Source organism: Diospyros lotus, chromosome 6 (genome assembly GCF_014633365.1).
Source record: "Diospyros lotus cultivar Yz01 chromosome 6, ASM1463336v1, whole genome shotgun sequence".
Classification (NCBI taxonomy): domain Eukaryota; kingdom Viridiplantae; phylum Streptophyta; class Magnoliopsida; order Ericales; family Ebenaceae; genus Diospyros; species Diospyros lotus.
This window is the reverse complement of record NC_068343.1, coordinates 22,219,264-22,234,466: the sequence shown is the minus strand read 5'-3', so window position 1 is coordinate 22,234,466 and position 15,203 is coordinate 22,219,264. Positions and strand designations below refer to the sequence as shown.

The following is a 15,203-nucleotide window of genomic DNA, read 5'->3' as shown; positions in this document are numbered from 1 at the left end:
CCTTTTGTTCACTGAGATAATTATCACTAATTTAAACATAAATAAAGTAAAAAATTCTTGGAATTATCGTTCTTGATAGATCTCTCGTTGTCCGTGCCCTCAATTTCGACAGAAGAAGTAAATCGCAAGCAGCTCTTTGGTCTTTGTCTAAACCGAGTATCAAATTCGTGATCTACTGGTACTAATCCTAACATATCATTTACTCGTCACTTGACTTATGTCCTGAAAATAAGTAAAAAAATCTTTATACCATGCTACACATAATAATGAGTAGACTCCAATTAAGGCTCACAAAAGGAGATAATTTTCTAAAAGACTGATGAAATTAATGATTGAATGCTATACTTGTGAAGGTATTGAAATGGCAAGAAAGGCCCACAAAGTAAGGGCCTCCACCAGAGGGCGATGCAGGAAGTGGAGGGAGCATTCACCCAACAAAACATAACATCAACTCTATTATACATTCTCCAGACCCCCTTGCACTATGCATTGTGGGCCCCACTGTCCACCTACATCAACTCTCCTCTCTTTATTGTGAATTGTGGTCACCCCTCCACCTCCTCAAACCTAACTTATTGCCCACTTTTTCAAATGGAAAAAACTCTACTCCTATCTACATACATATATATTAAAGAAAATGATGGTAGTCTTAGTATTTCTTTAATGGTGAATGGCTTTTTATATTTTTTATTAAAATATGTAAATATTAAAGAATTAATCAACCCTCCTTCTTTATATATGTTTGTCAGAAGATTAATATTATTATATGTAATAATTTGATGTCACAAGTTCACAAACTCCAATGTTGAGCTTATCAGAGTGTCAATGATGATTAATTGAATTGGCACCAAAAGAAAGAAGTTGAGAGGAAGGCCCATCAACACCCCCACGCTTGGGGCTGCTGGCCTAATCACATCCTGCCCCCTTGCTCATATCACAATTGAATACATGATTACTATTTTTTGTATTTATCATTGTTTTATTTTTAGGAATTTTTTACTAGTAATCATCATTGGGTGAAAATTATTTCTCATTTTTTAAAAAATTTGATAATTCTTGCAAAAAAAAGTCACCAAAATGAGGGTGGCAATTACTTTTTTTCATATAATTATCACTAACTTTAGTGGGTTTGTCCTTTTCAATGAATAAGAGTAGTATATAAAAAATTCTATGCATAATGATGCCCAGAAAATTATTTTAAAAGAGGATGCTATATATCCTAATAAAATATTAATAAACAACTACTTGTAAAATGATTAGGGTTACTTATATCATATGTTGAAAGAAAAGAATTAATTATAATTTAAACAAAAATTTAAAGTCATACTATTTAGGTGGAATTTTTAATGTAAAAGTTAATGAAAGATTAATTATTTTACAAAGGGACATGATTGCCCCTCCCCTATTGCTCCCTATAATGATGGAAACTGGGTGGTTGTGGTGTTATTATGGTCTGCCCAAGATGACATGAATCTCCCAACTATACATGAATTTCCATATATCATATCCCACTCACCACACATATATATTCGTGCTTTGTTGTAATCCATGATTCCAATCTTGTATCATCACATCAAATCACTCCCAAAATCCACACAACATATTATTGTTTTTGCATGGGGGGTCCCTATTTCTCTATATATGAGAGATGATTGAATTGAATTGAAGGTATGAATCATCTTGTTGAGCTTGGTGTAGTAGTTGGGCTTGGGCATGGGCATGGAGAAGAGCAGATCGTTTCCAGACTACCCATGTTCTTACTCAGAGGTGAGGTTGGGATTTGAGGACAGAGCCAAGTCTTACAGCTTCAATGGCCCCAATGACAATCCTGAGGTCAAGAGGAGGAAGAGGGTGGCTTCCTACAATATGTACACCATGGAAGGCAAGCTCAAATCATCCTTGAGAAACAGCTTCAAGTGGATCAAGAGCAAGTTCACTGATGATTTCTATGATTCATGAGCCATATACGCGCGCGCGCGCATACATGTGTCTCTTTCTCATGGTTAGAGGAAGGTCTCTCCCTCATCAAATGTGTAAAGGGTGGCTATATATGTTGTTCTGTTCTGTATAGTCTTCTTGTTGAATTGGAGCATGCTATGTGGTCATGGATATTAATGTATTCATAGTTTTGTATGTGAAAAATATAAATAGTAACAATAATATTCTAGCCAATGATACACACACACACACAGCATTCAGACAGAGGCAGCAATAATGGCCTACTGTGGTCTGGTCTAGTTGGCCATGACAAGCTTGAAGGATCAGTGTAAGTTGACCATGAGGTACCCATAAACAATAGACATGGGTCCAAAATGTTGTTGGTTATACCAAAATCAACTACCAATCAATCAGAATATATATAAACTACATGATAGGATTATTTTCTTCACAAGCAAACCAGTATGGTTCAAGTAAACAAGACATGCACAAACTAATTAAAAACAAAACCTGATTTCTTTATTCATCTCTGAGCTAATTGAAATGGCTGGACATGGACCTCATACAACTGCAGGAAGTATCCGAACCAAGTGGAAGTAATTCCCCTTGGCCTAATAATTGTCTGGCATCCGAAAGAGTTTTGATATACTCTCAAGATCAATTGTTCGAAAATCAACAGAAGAGTAGGACCTTCGGCTGAGGGGCTGCCTGTTGTCTTCGATGGTCATGTGTTTTCCAGTATCTGCTAGAGATGCAAGCAAGATGGGGAAGTTCTTTATGTTCTTCATGGCATTGGGATGTGCCTGGGTTTTTGAGTACCGGTTCTGGTTAGAATGAAAAGCTGGAGTTGGAGTTGGAGGCGGACTCTCCTGATCAGTCCTTGGTTTTCCACTAGAGCAACCGCTGCCTGCACTTGTATAGCTTTCTTGGGTTTGGAAGCTTGTCTCTGCATTCTGAAGAAGAAAGCGAAAACATAAACTATGTCACAAACCAGATGATGCCATACTCATCTAAAAGCAAAAGTTGTTAGAGAGTTGGGCAATCTATCTTCTCCATTATTACTTTGACTCTCAACATGCCCTTGAATATATGGCCAGACTTTATTGCATAACTAGGTCAAATATGTGCAACTAATTAAATATCAAATTGGCAGTCAGATTTAAACTTCAGACCGTTACCCGCTCTGACATTAAGTTACTAGGTGTTGCCAAAACTTGAAAGTGTTAGAAAATGGGCTCAACAATATATATCAATCTTTCCAGTATCCACAAATAACAGATTTGCAGTAAGTGAGTCCAAAGAGGTTAAGAGAAGAAACAATGGTTAGGTGAAAGTAACATTTGAAAATTGTGAAGCTTGGCCATGTAAGAAATCAAAAACTAACATATGGGCCTAATCTAGGAAGTAATATATCTTATGTTTTTGTGCAATATTTTTTATGAAAAACATAATATTCCTACGGGACTTGGTACAGAAAAATCTTATAAAATAACGTGGGGGTGGCTGTTTTCTAATTGTGACTCACTTTGGTAGACCTTTTCTTTTCAATCTATGATATTAGTATTCACTTCATTCTACAAGAAAGTTCTGTATAGAATTATTATCACCAAATTTCCATGTGTGGAAATGTGATTATCATTGGTTCTTGTATTGTCACTTCAATTTTCAGAAAACCCAATGCTTTTAGTTCAAAAGGTAAACATGGAAATGTTACAGTTGCTGGCTTCTGTGACATTGTCGCTTCATTTTGTCAAAAACAGAAAAGAAAACGTCTTTGAGATATATTGAGAAAATAAACAAATACGGAAAAAATAGGTAACTTTGTGCTATTTGTGTTTTGTTATTAAAATAAGAGGTGGTGAGGTGAAAATGGTGGTGATGAATAGACGGTGTCGGTAAGTGACTGAGCAAAAGTTGTGTTGACAAAGAAAATTATTAAAGAAACATTTCAAGTAATTTGAGCGACTTACGTCTTTAAAAGGAGCAGAATCTTCTTTGGCTTGTTCAGTAATTGAGTCCTTTCGTCCATGGCCTCCATGATCTTCTTGAGTTCGTTGCTTTGTCTTTTTAGTCTTATTCCTATAAGGCAAGATAAATTGTCATAAATAATATATATATATATATATATATCACTTGCAAGGCATCTAAACGTTCCTTTGCAGCAGGACATCCCTGTTCATTGTGTTTGACTCTAAAAATTATACTACATCTCTGTAGTAACATTTTGATGAGTTACTCTGTTTCCTATATTTAAGGTAAGCACTGGCTGCCATTTATTTTACATGACAATCTTATTCTGTTCGTATCATTCATTACTACTGTGTTTCTTCTTGATATCATTCAAGAAGTTAATGCTCTTAAGCTGAAAATCTCCAATGTAGTGGAAGCTTTACCAGTGATCTTATTCTTTTCAATCCTTGAGTCTGATAAGAAATATTTTTTATTACCACAAAAAGAAAATAGGAACATACTTTAGAACATTGCTAGTGACCGGCTCATCTTCTTCTTTGCTGATTGCTGGTAGACCTGAAAGGCTGCACGCCAATGGACTTGAACTAAAGAACTGTAAATAGGAAAAAACTTCTCATCAAACGTGAGATGAAATTTTGGAGGCAATCACTTCATGATCAGGATCGACGAGTCAAAAACAAGAAGTGAAAGGAAAAACACTCTTGCAACACTGCTGAAATCATATATATGAGCTATTATTATTGCCTGGGATCCAGTTTTCTAGACCAACCAAACTTCAAGCATTGAGGATAGAATAAATTACAAGCACGGATGTATATGCCATTTAAACTCACTTCATTCTGGAGAGCAGAAGCAGCAGTTCCTCGAGATGCTGGCTCCAAGGCTAGCAGTGCGGTTAAGAGACTATACGAAGAGGGAGGAAAGTCTTTAAAGGATTCAAGAAAACTTGGTTGATATTGTTGTGGTGGTTGAAAGGCTGCTGGTGCCTTCATTCTTTTCCAGTAATCCTCAGAGGGTGATCCACATAGCTTAAAGATTCTGTGAAGTTGCTCGACCTGAATGAATATGCAGTAGTTTTAACATTTCCAGTAGTGGATTATTGAGGGCATTCCTAACAGATATCTAGGGAAAATTATGAAACAAAATGCCTAAATGGCATGCTTTTCTCTCTGCAAGAAATTCTCACCATTTAAGCCTGTTAATCAAGAAGAAACTCCTTTATTTCTTTGAATTCCTTAATGCTATTAATTGAATTAAAAATATTGGTTCATTGTACAAGTCATGAAGAACTTTCTCATTTAAAATGCTTGTCAAAAATTAATAAAAAGGGGATTTTTTTTATGGAATTGCCTGGAAAAATTTGCCTCCATTTTCCAAGATCAATGGTAGCAAGGGGACTTTTACCTCTGTCCTACCAGGCATAATTGGCTTTCCAGTAAACATCTCTGCTAGCAGGCATCCTGCACTCCACAGATCAATCCCAACTCCATAATCTGTCGAACCTAGCAGCAGTTCAGGAGCCCTATACCAGAGCGTCACAACTCGGCTTGTAAGAGGACGTTTTTCTCTAGGATGGAAAAAATTTGATAGCCCAAAATCTGCAATTTTTAGCATCCCATTTTTGTCAATCAACAGGTTGGATCCTTTGATGTCCCTATGTAAAATTCCCCTCTTATGGCAATGCTGGAGACCTGAAAGCAGATGTTGCATATAGCACTTGACCTGCATTTAAGTAAAAGCATTACCATGTGCTTGATTATTACCTACTTCTCATCAGCATCATAAAAAAAATTTGATCCAGGGTTATTAAATTGTTAAGCAATCATTGATAAATAGTCCCAGAGATAATCACAAAATTGTTAAATTCGTAGAAATAGTTGAGAAGCCAGCAACTATGCTTCATTTTCTTTTCTGCAGCCTTAACCATTTAAATTCTTTTGTCAGCCTTTCTTCATCTATTAAAATGTTCTTCAAAACAATTAGTATCGGTTCACTTTGTCCGTTCTCAATCCCTAAACAAGGCCAGTAGGTATTTATGAAAGTCATGTTTGAAAAACTGCATTGCCAAAAGAAGAGATTGACCTGTGGTTCTGTGAGTTTCCCCTCAGGTCGGGAGATAATCCGGGCCAAGTCTAACTGCATATAATCAAAGACTAAATAGAGACTGTATTGCATTCTTGAGGTGGCTAGCCCTTCAAGCTTAATGATATTCGGATGATCTAGCTGCCTTAAGATTATAATCTCTCTTGCCATGAATTTCACACTCTCTGGCTCTGATGTGTCGAAGCGAACCTTCTTTAAGGCAACAATCTTTCCAGTGTCCCTGTCTCGAGCTTTATACACATTGCTATAAGTTCCCTGTCCTATCTGCATTTGACCAAATGAAGACACAATTAAAAATAATATGGTTCTTCCTTATGGCGAAGGGTAACACCTCAAGAAAAGGCAATTAACATAGGCCAAATGAATACCAGAAGTAGGCTCCTTAAATTTCAACCTTGCCTTAAAGCAGCAGAGAATTGAATGCTCATCAAGCTGCTAGTTCACATTCTATAGACTACAGTTAATAAATAAATGCTTAAGAAGTAATTTCAACCCATATATCAATAACAGAGTGAAGACATGATAGGCAAACATGTCATATTTGTCTGAGAAATGGAATATTAGATTTTCTCATCTTTCCTCTCCGGAAAAAAATCTGATCAATTTGGAGTTTTACAACTAAACTTCTTCCCTTCTTCCATTTTACTTTTACTTTATATTCTGTTCACTAGGATTTGTGACAAATCAAAGTGGAACTATAGTTAACGTACAGGTATAGAAAAGAGATAAGGGAACAGAAGAACAAATAAGTGAATTCTTGCGGTCCAAATAGAATAGCCCCCGTGATACATATGCATTCAACTCTTCATAATGACTGACTATTAAAGTCACAACTGATGTATGAATTCTTCTTGTTATCCATAATTGATGATCTAATGTGGAAAGGAGGTGAGTCATCCATTCCAATTTTACAGGAAAATATTTCTGATGTCTATGGGATTGAATAATATTGAGAAAGAAGAAGGAAACAATGTCAATCGCCATCCCCAGCTTTGTTTCATATAATTTGTAGCTAAAACAGTTTTCCAACAATCAACTCAGCAACCAAAAAACAACTGGGAAAAAGCCACAAACAACAGTAAATACAATGACGAAAGCAGAAAGCATGCATGCAGACAAGCTTCTGTTCAAATCTTTTGATGGTGAGGAAGAATTCCATTAATGCAGTTCTAGAACTTTTAATAAAATTGCAAATGGTATGTAAATACCTGAATTGCAGCGGAATAATCGAAACTAATTTGTCTAATGACCTCTATGGAAGAAAACTATAAAATGTTTCTTATACGTCCACCCCTTGTTCGTCCGAGGCTCAAATGGTGATGCCAAAGACAATATATGAGTGACCATAAACTAATTCTGATTGTTGTATATTTTTCATGGGTTTTATGCGTAATTATAGGTATCATACAAATATAGATATGTATAAGCATATCTCTTTAAAATTCAAACGAGTAAGAATTTGAATCTAATTCAAATTCTAATCACTTATCCCATTATCTTGTTAATTCAAATTCTAACCACTTATTCCATTATCTTGTTAAAATTTAAATGCGAGTGAATTTGAAACAAATTCAAATTCTAAACATTTATCTTATCATAAGGGAACTTATCCCAATATAACTGCAATTCTAACAATCTCTCACTCGAGTACGTGGGATAATGATCAACTCATCTCCTTATACAAGACGTCAAGGGGTGCGACCTTGATGACAATGATAAGAATACTATATCAAACAATCACCAATGCCAACATAGTACTACTGCAAAAAGAAATAAACGAGGGCAATGTCATTTATGCCTTAGATAATACATAACACATCTATCAAATGCTTCCAATCTCTTGAGAGTAACTCTGAACAACATTTGATCATCAATCGAAGTTCTTGCACCATGACCATCACACAGATGATCGTCCAAACTATGAGTTGCAAAACTTACATTATGTGGTATAAATTATCTTTTCTAAAATTCTAATCAATCCATCTCTTGGTTCAGCCACTTACCCAGTCATAGCCCACCTAGCTGCTTTCTTGCTAGCCAATTGGGTGACATGCTAAAGTAGTGTAATTGAACCTCAACTTCATAAAACAATTTTAGGTCAGAAGGCATATGTGAATAGGGTCCCACGCAGTGACAGAGAGAGAACAATCTTGTCACTTCCTTATAGCAGTCGAACAAGCACAAGTTGTATGACATGCATGCTACGATGGAGCTCCCACTAATCAAGGATGTCACACTCAAAACACCGTACAGATGTCGGACCAATCGCCACATAGACACTAGCCTGAGTCACTCAACTCATGAGTGCTCACATCTCGCTATTCTCAGACTTATTATGGAATTTGGAATATATCCATATTCAACTTCTTCAAATAAGCCTCATCTTTGCCGTACTAAGCCGACAATAACAACCTTGAATACCCCTCATGTATCAAGGCACTTACACTGACCACATAAGTCCAAGTACTATCTCATCCTGCACACCACACAGGTGTCAAGGCGATCATCTGCGTGAGAGGACCGATCCAAGCCTGGTGACATTCACAAACATGTGCAACTATTTTAATGTTTTCTATATCAACAACACAATGTCATATAATGAAAACATAAAGAAGATAACAAATATCCATCAAAGAAGATAACAAATATCCATCAAAGAAGATAACAAATATCCATCAACATAAATCAATATGAATGTCTTAAATAGTGATCAAATGTAGAATTCAAATTCTACATAATCCCATACGCCTCACATGGGATTCAAATACATTCCTGCTAAGTGGCTTTGTCAATTGGCCAGTCAACATTTCAATGCTAGGAATATAACTCAAGATCACTTCCTTGTCCCTGATTAATCCTCTAATGTAGTGATATCTTCTTCTTATGTGCTTTCCTCTATCATGGAATTTGGGGTTGTGTGCGAACTGCATCGCAGCCATGTTGTCGATACGAATCTCGACAGGTTCATCAGCTTAAGCTATTACCCCGAGCTCTCAAAGGAAAGCACTAAGCCAGGATGAATGTCTTCCAGATTCTAAGCTAGCCACATACTCTGCTTCCGTGGTTGACTGAGCAACTCAATCTTGCTTCTTACTTTGCCAAGAAATAGAGCCTCCACCAAGAGTGAAAACATAAACTGATGTGGAGACACTATCATCTATATCTCCGCCAAAATCAGCATCAGTGTAACCACGTACTTTCATATCTCCACCTTGGAAAGCCAAGATATAATCATAAGTACCACATAGATACCTTATGATTCTCTTGACAATTTTCCGGTGTTTCTCACTTAGATTACTTTGGTATCTGCTTACAAGGCCTACGGCGAAGCAGATATCAAGACGAGTACACTTCATTAGGTACATGAGACTCCCAACAGCACTGGCGTATGGTTTCTTTTCCATTAGTTTCTTTTCTTCCTCTGTTTTAGGGCACTGACTAGTACTCAATGTGCAACCCTTATCAACTAAAGTATCAACAGGCTTTTAGTTATGCATATTAAACCGTTCAAGGATCTTACGAAGGTAAGTCTCTTGAGACAAACTCAAAAGCCTCCTTGAGCGATCCCTCGAGATCTTAACTCCAAGGATATAACTCGCTTCCCCTAAATCCTTCATCTCAAAGACAGAGGATAGCCATTCCTTAATGGCGTTGATCATCTCCAAGTTGTTTCCAACCAATAATATGCCATCTACATATAAGGACAAAATTAAGAACCCATCTCTTGTCCGTTGGACATACACACAATGGTCTTCCTCTATCATGGTCAAACCTATGGAGGTGACAGGTTTATGAAACTATAGATACCATTGTCTAGACGACTGCTTGAAACCATATATGGATAATTTGAGGCAGTACACTTTGCCCTCCTGCCCTTCAGTAACAAAATTAATGGGTTGATCCATGTATATCTTCTCTTCTAGTTCTCCATTGAGAAACGTTGTCTTGACATCCATCTGGTGTAGCTCAAGATCTAAATGAGCGACGATGGCTAGAATCACACAAATAGAGTCAAATCTCACCACAGGAAAAAATGTCTCCAAGAAATCCACACCCTTCATTTGGGTGTAGCCCTTCGCTACCAACCGAGCATTATACTTGTCGATCGATCCATCAGCTCAATGTTTGACTTTCAAGACCCACTTGTTGCCAATCACCTTCCTATTTGGTGGAAGATCGACAAGTTCCCACACCTTGTTCTTATCCATCGAGTCCATTTCCTCTTTCATAACAATCAACCATTGATCTCAGTTTGGGGAGATTAAGACTTCTTCATAAGAAGTCGGCTCAATGTCATCCGACATGGCACCCATAAGTACCCTTCCCTTAATATCATCAAAATGATGATGAGGGATAAGCCCACGTTGGCTGCGTCGAATTACTTGAGTCTCTAAAGTACTATTTATGGGTTCACTCCCACTAACTGCAGGAACCTCCCACTGACTAAAGGCACTTAACTCATACAATTGAGAGTCCTTATCAACCTCACCAATTATTGGGAACTCATCCTCAAGAAACTCTACATCTCGAGATTCTATCTCAGTTAAACCCCCACTAGGATATTCACCATACATGACGTATCCTTTTAAACCCGTAGGATACTGAATGAACACCTTCTTGCTAGCTCTCGGTCCAAGTTTTCCATACTTGTGGGACGTGCTATGAACATATCTAGCTGACCCCCAAGGTTGCAAGTGATCCAAGTTTGGGCTTCTACTAGTCCATAACTCATAAGAGGTAGGGCACGGACTTGCTTAGAACACAGTTAAGAATGTAGGCTACAGTTAACAACACATCTCCCCAAAAACTAATCGGGAGATTCGCCTGCGCCAACATCGATCTAACCATTTCCAACAAAGTCTTATTTTGGCGTTCTGCAACACCATTTTGTTGCGAAGTATCAGGAATTGTCAAGTGTCAAACTATACTTTTTTCCTCACATAGACTTCTAAACTGATCAAAAAGATATTCACGGCCTCTATCGATTCGAAGAGTTTTAAGTTCTTCTCCATTTGATTTTCAACCTCATGCACAAAACGTCTAAAGCAATCTAAAGCTTCTAATTTGTGAGAAATCAGATACACGTAACCAAAACATGAATAATTGTCTATGAAGGTAATAAAGTATGATGCACCATGACGTACCCTCACATTCATAGGACCGCATATGTCAGAGTTTATTTAACTCCAAAGGACAAGATGCACGGGAAGCCTTACCAAAAGGTTTCCTCTTGGCCTTACCGGCTAATCAAGGCTCACACACAGTGGGTCTCACTTTACTAAGAGATCCCAATAGACCTTCTCCCACCACCCTTGCCATCCTTTCTTGGCCCACATAGCCAAGTCTTTTGTGCCACAAATCACAATCAACATTTACGATAGAAGAAGTAGAAGAAACTGAAGCAATATAATGGTTATCATAAACATGATCCAAATTAAGTTTGAAAAAAACATTCACTAAGAAACCACTACCAAAGAATGTATCATCCAAATAGATGTTCATACCAGTATCACGGAAAAGAAAAGAATAACCCTATCCTAATAAACATGCTATAGATAATAGATTACACGACTCCAAAAGCATACATAACGTCCTTCAGGAGTAGACTTTTGTCATTCTTCATCTTGAGCTAGAACAAACTAACTCCAAGAACTTCTTCTTGTGTGCCATTCCCAAGCTTGACATACTGAGTCCTGGCTGGCACTCGGTGGTAATCCACAAACCCTTCTTTCTCAACACTTATATGTCGTGTTGCTTCTGTATCCACAATCCACTTAGGACGTGAGTATGCAACTAATGCATGTGAGCAAACATGAATCAAAGGGGAATAAGAAGAGAAATGTACCTTCTTCGGCTCTGGACAATCCCGAGCGAAATGACCCTTCTTCTTACAATTGTAGCATTTCAATTTGGACAAGTCTTTCTTTCCATGCGCCCCTCTCTTCGCCTTGCCCTTGCCAATCTTAGGTGTAGGGCCTAATGCCCTCGATCCTTGTCTCTTGCGTATGAGCCCGAAACCCTCACACCTGTTGACCTTGGCTACAAAAGTCGTCGTACAGTTCGCTTCAATGCGCTCCGCCTCAAGCTCCAAGTGACATGAAATATCATCAAAAGTTTTGATATTTTCTCTATGTGTCATAAGGAGCTTCATCTGAGACCACTCAGGGTCAGGCAAGGATCTGATCAGCCCTAAGAGTTGTTGCTCATCATTAAGCGTTACTCCCGCACTCTGAAGATCTCTAATGAGTGAACCCATCACTCTCAGATGCTTAGCCATGTTATGCCTCAGGTCCTTGACATATTGTTGAAATTTTAACTACAAAGCACAAAGCTTTGTTGCAAATGTCTGACCAAAAGTGATCTTTAGCTTTTGCCACATTTCCATAGCAGTCTGGCAAGGCTCAAACTGGCCCATGAGGTCAGCATGCATGCTAACAAGCATTGCAAGGCGAGCATAATGGTCCCTCAAGCCATTTATCATAGACCTGTTGTGTTGCCAAGAAAACATTTTCCCTTGCAGCACGGGTTGTGAAGTCTCCAAAACATCCCATACTTTCTCCATTTGAAGCAAATACTGAATCTACTTCTCCCATGTGGAGTAGTTGGATCCATCCAACTTTTTTATCTTGGTCATGCTTCCAGCAACTGAACTGGTAGCCATTGATCACTAAATCAGGGACAATAAAAGACATTCGATACACATGTTCAAGGCAAACAATTAAATCAAACATGATGCATAAAGTCATCACCCATGATGCATAACTAAAAATGTTATGACTCAATTGCTTATGTGGAACTAATCCACAAAATCCAACAATACATTAGGACCCACACAAGGCCCAAGATCGATGTTAAACTAAAATTAATTATCAATAAGCAAATAAAACTAAATATTTGCAAAGAATAGATAATTAATTAAGTTAACTTCTATTGAGCAAAAATATGTCACATCACATCTATTTATAATTTTAGACTCAAAATTAAAGTTATTAATTTATGATCTAAAAGAGTAATCCAAACAATTATCATGACAAAATTAAAACACATAATAAATGTCATGAAAACAACATCACTAATTACAAAAATTAGTATTCTAGAATTGAATATATTCTAAAAAATAATTGTGGAATTTTTTTTTTTAATCTCAAAATGGATTTATTATTTAATTTATAATTTTAGGCTTAAAATTAAACTAATTAATTCATGGCCCAAAAGCATAATCCAAATAATTAAATAAAAAACCCACAATATGACCCAATACAAAATTGAGGCCCAAATAATTTTAATTAAAAAAAACTAGTCCAATTTGTTAATAAAACAAATGGCCCAAGGGCAAGCCCAAGCCCAGCCCAATTGGAACAAATCCATTGGCCCAGCTTCAGATCCTCTCATGGATCTCCTAATGGTCAGGCATCAAACTTGAATCGATGGCCTTGGTAAAGGACAACAACCATGGTGGTCGCCGGCGACGAGCAAAAACGGCCAACCATCAGCCATGGCAATGATCGTCGGACACAACGGTCACTGCTTCCCCATGCACAGCAAGCCCACCGGCCGTGACGAACATGGCCGTCAGTGACTGCCTGATCCATGGCTAATTCACAACAGACAGACAAACCAAAAAATATTTCACACAGAAAAATATCATGAGTTACTAAAACCGTAACTATGAATGGTCAATCACAACGATGTAGACAGATAAACAAAGCTCTGATGTCACTGTAGAATCTTTAATAAAATTGAAAACGGTATGTAAATACATGGATCGCAGCGGAATAATTTAAAGTGATTTGTTTAACGACCTCCGTGGAAGAAAACTATAAAAGGTTTCTTATATCTCCACCCCTTGTCCGTCCGAGGCTCAAATAGTGATGTCGGAGAGAGTATATGAGCGACCAAAAATTGATTATGATTGTTGTATATTTTATTGGGTTCTATGCCTATTTATAGGTATCACACAGATATAGATATGTATAGGCATATCTCTTTAAAATTCAAAGAGTAAGAATTTGAATTAAATTCAAATTCTAATCACTTATCCCATTATCTTGTTAAAATTCAAATGCGAATGAATTTTAAACAAATTCAAATTCTAAACACTTATCATTAGGGAACTTACCCCAATGTAACCGTTTAGGGAAATTATCCAATGTAACCGCAATTCTAACACATGCCGACAAGCTTCTGTCCAAATCTTTTGATGGTGAGGAAGAATTCCATTAATGCAGTGAATGAATGAAAATGTGAAATCAGGATGATGGGAGACTAACCTTGGCGAGCTTTTGATAGGAATCGGCGCTTTTGGGAACCAAACCAACCAAAACATCTCTGGGGACATGATCAACAAGCCACTTGGGCCATCCGTCAACCAGATCATCTGCACAAACGATCTTCTTGACTACGGCGGTTATATTCTTCTTTTCAGAGACCAACATCTCTCTTTCTAAGCTAATAATATCTCTCTCTGCTGCTGCTGCCGCAGCAGCATGAACTTGTGTTACTTCTCTTCCGGGCAGCTTGTCTGGATGCTTGAGGGGCTGTTTGGGTCTGCCAACGTCAACGTTAAAGGCATGGCCATTTTCGGGTTTCAACTTCTGGAGGTGGCGCGGCGGGGCGTAGGTCGTGGTCCCCTTCGACTGAACACAGCCCATTGATTGTTTGTTGACGGTTCCTTTGCGCTGGGAATCTAATCTGAGTGCCAATGCGAACGAGTATGAAACCAACCAACCAACAAACTAATATTAGCCTGATAATAAGTAGTGTGTAATTAGTATCATTCATCGGCCATGAGGTTGACATTCATTCATTTTCATCAAGACAAGGTATATCCGTCGCCGTTGCTGTCGCTTTCACTTTGGCCGGCATGCAGTTTGGCGTGTTGCATAGCGCGATAGAGCTGTCTCTGCTTCTCCGCCCGCCAAGGAATTAGGAATCCATTTCCAATGACTCATTACCTTGTTTCTTTAATTAACAGAAGAAGAGGATTCTGGATTCCAATATTCACTATTTTACGTGTTAATTATAGATTGATAAATGCATGGTGGTGGGTGATGAAGGTGATCTGTGACCGTGAATATGTTATTTTGCGGAAGGAGCGCTTTTAATTGCAACGATCGATGTGACCCATTATATATTTTGTTATGAAGGGCCAATATGTTTTAAGAATAATAAAAATTTAAGTCTTAAAGAAG

General features: G+C 37.7%; 1 protein-coding gene across 1 annotated transcript; it reads right to left on the bottom strand.

The window, feature by feature from the left end:
- Positions 1-1,624: 1,624 nt before the first annotated feature.
- On the bottom strand, positions 1,625-15,102 carry LOC127804901 (probable serine/threonine-protein kinase At1g54610). Its single transcript, XM_052341990.1, has 7 exons — positions 14,283-15,102; positions 5,992-6,276; positions 5,314-5,631; positions 4,743-4,964; positions 4,410-4,501; positions 3,909-4,017; positions 1,625-2,891 (listed from the first exon to the last, which is right to left on the bottom strand). The coding sequence occupies exons 1-7, from the start codon at positions 14,661-14,663 to the stop codon at positions 2,550-2,552; spliced, it is 1,749 nt and encodes a 582-aa protein (XP_052197950.1). The 5' UTR covers positions 14,664-15,102; the 3' UTR covers positions 1,625-2,549.
- Positions 15,103-15,203: the final 101 nt, after the last annotated feature.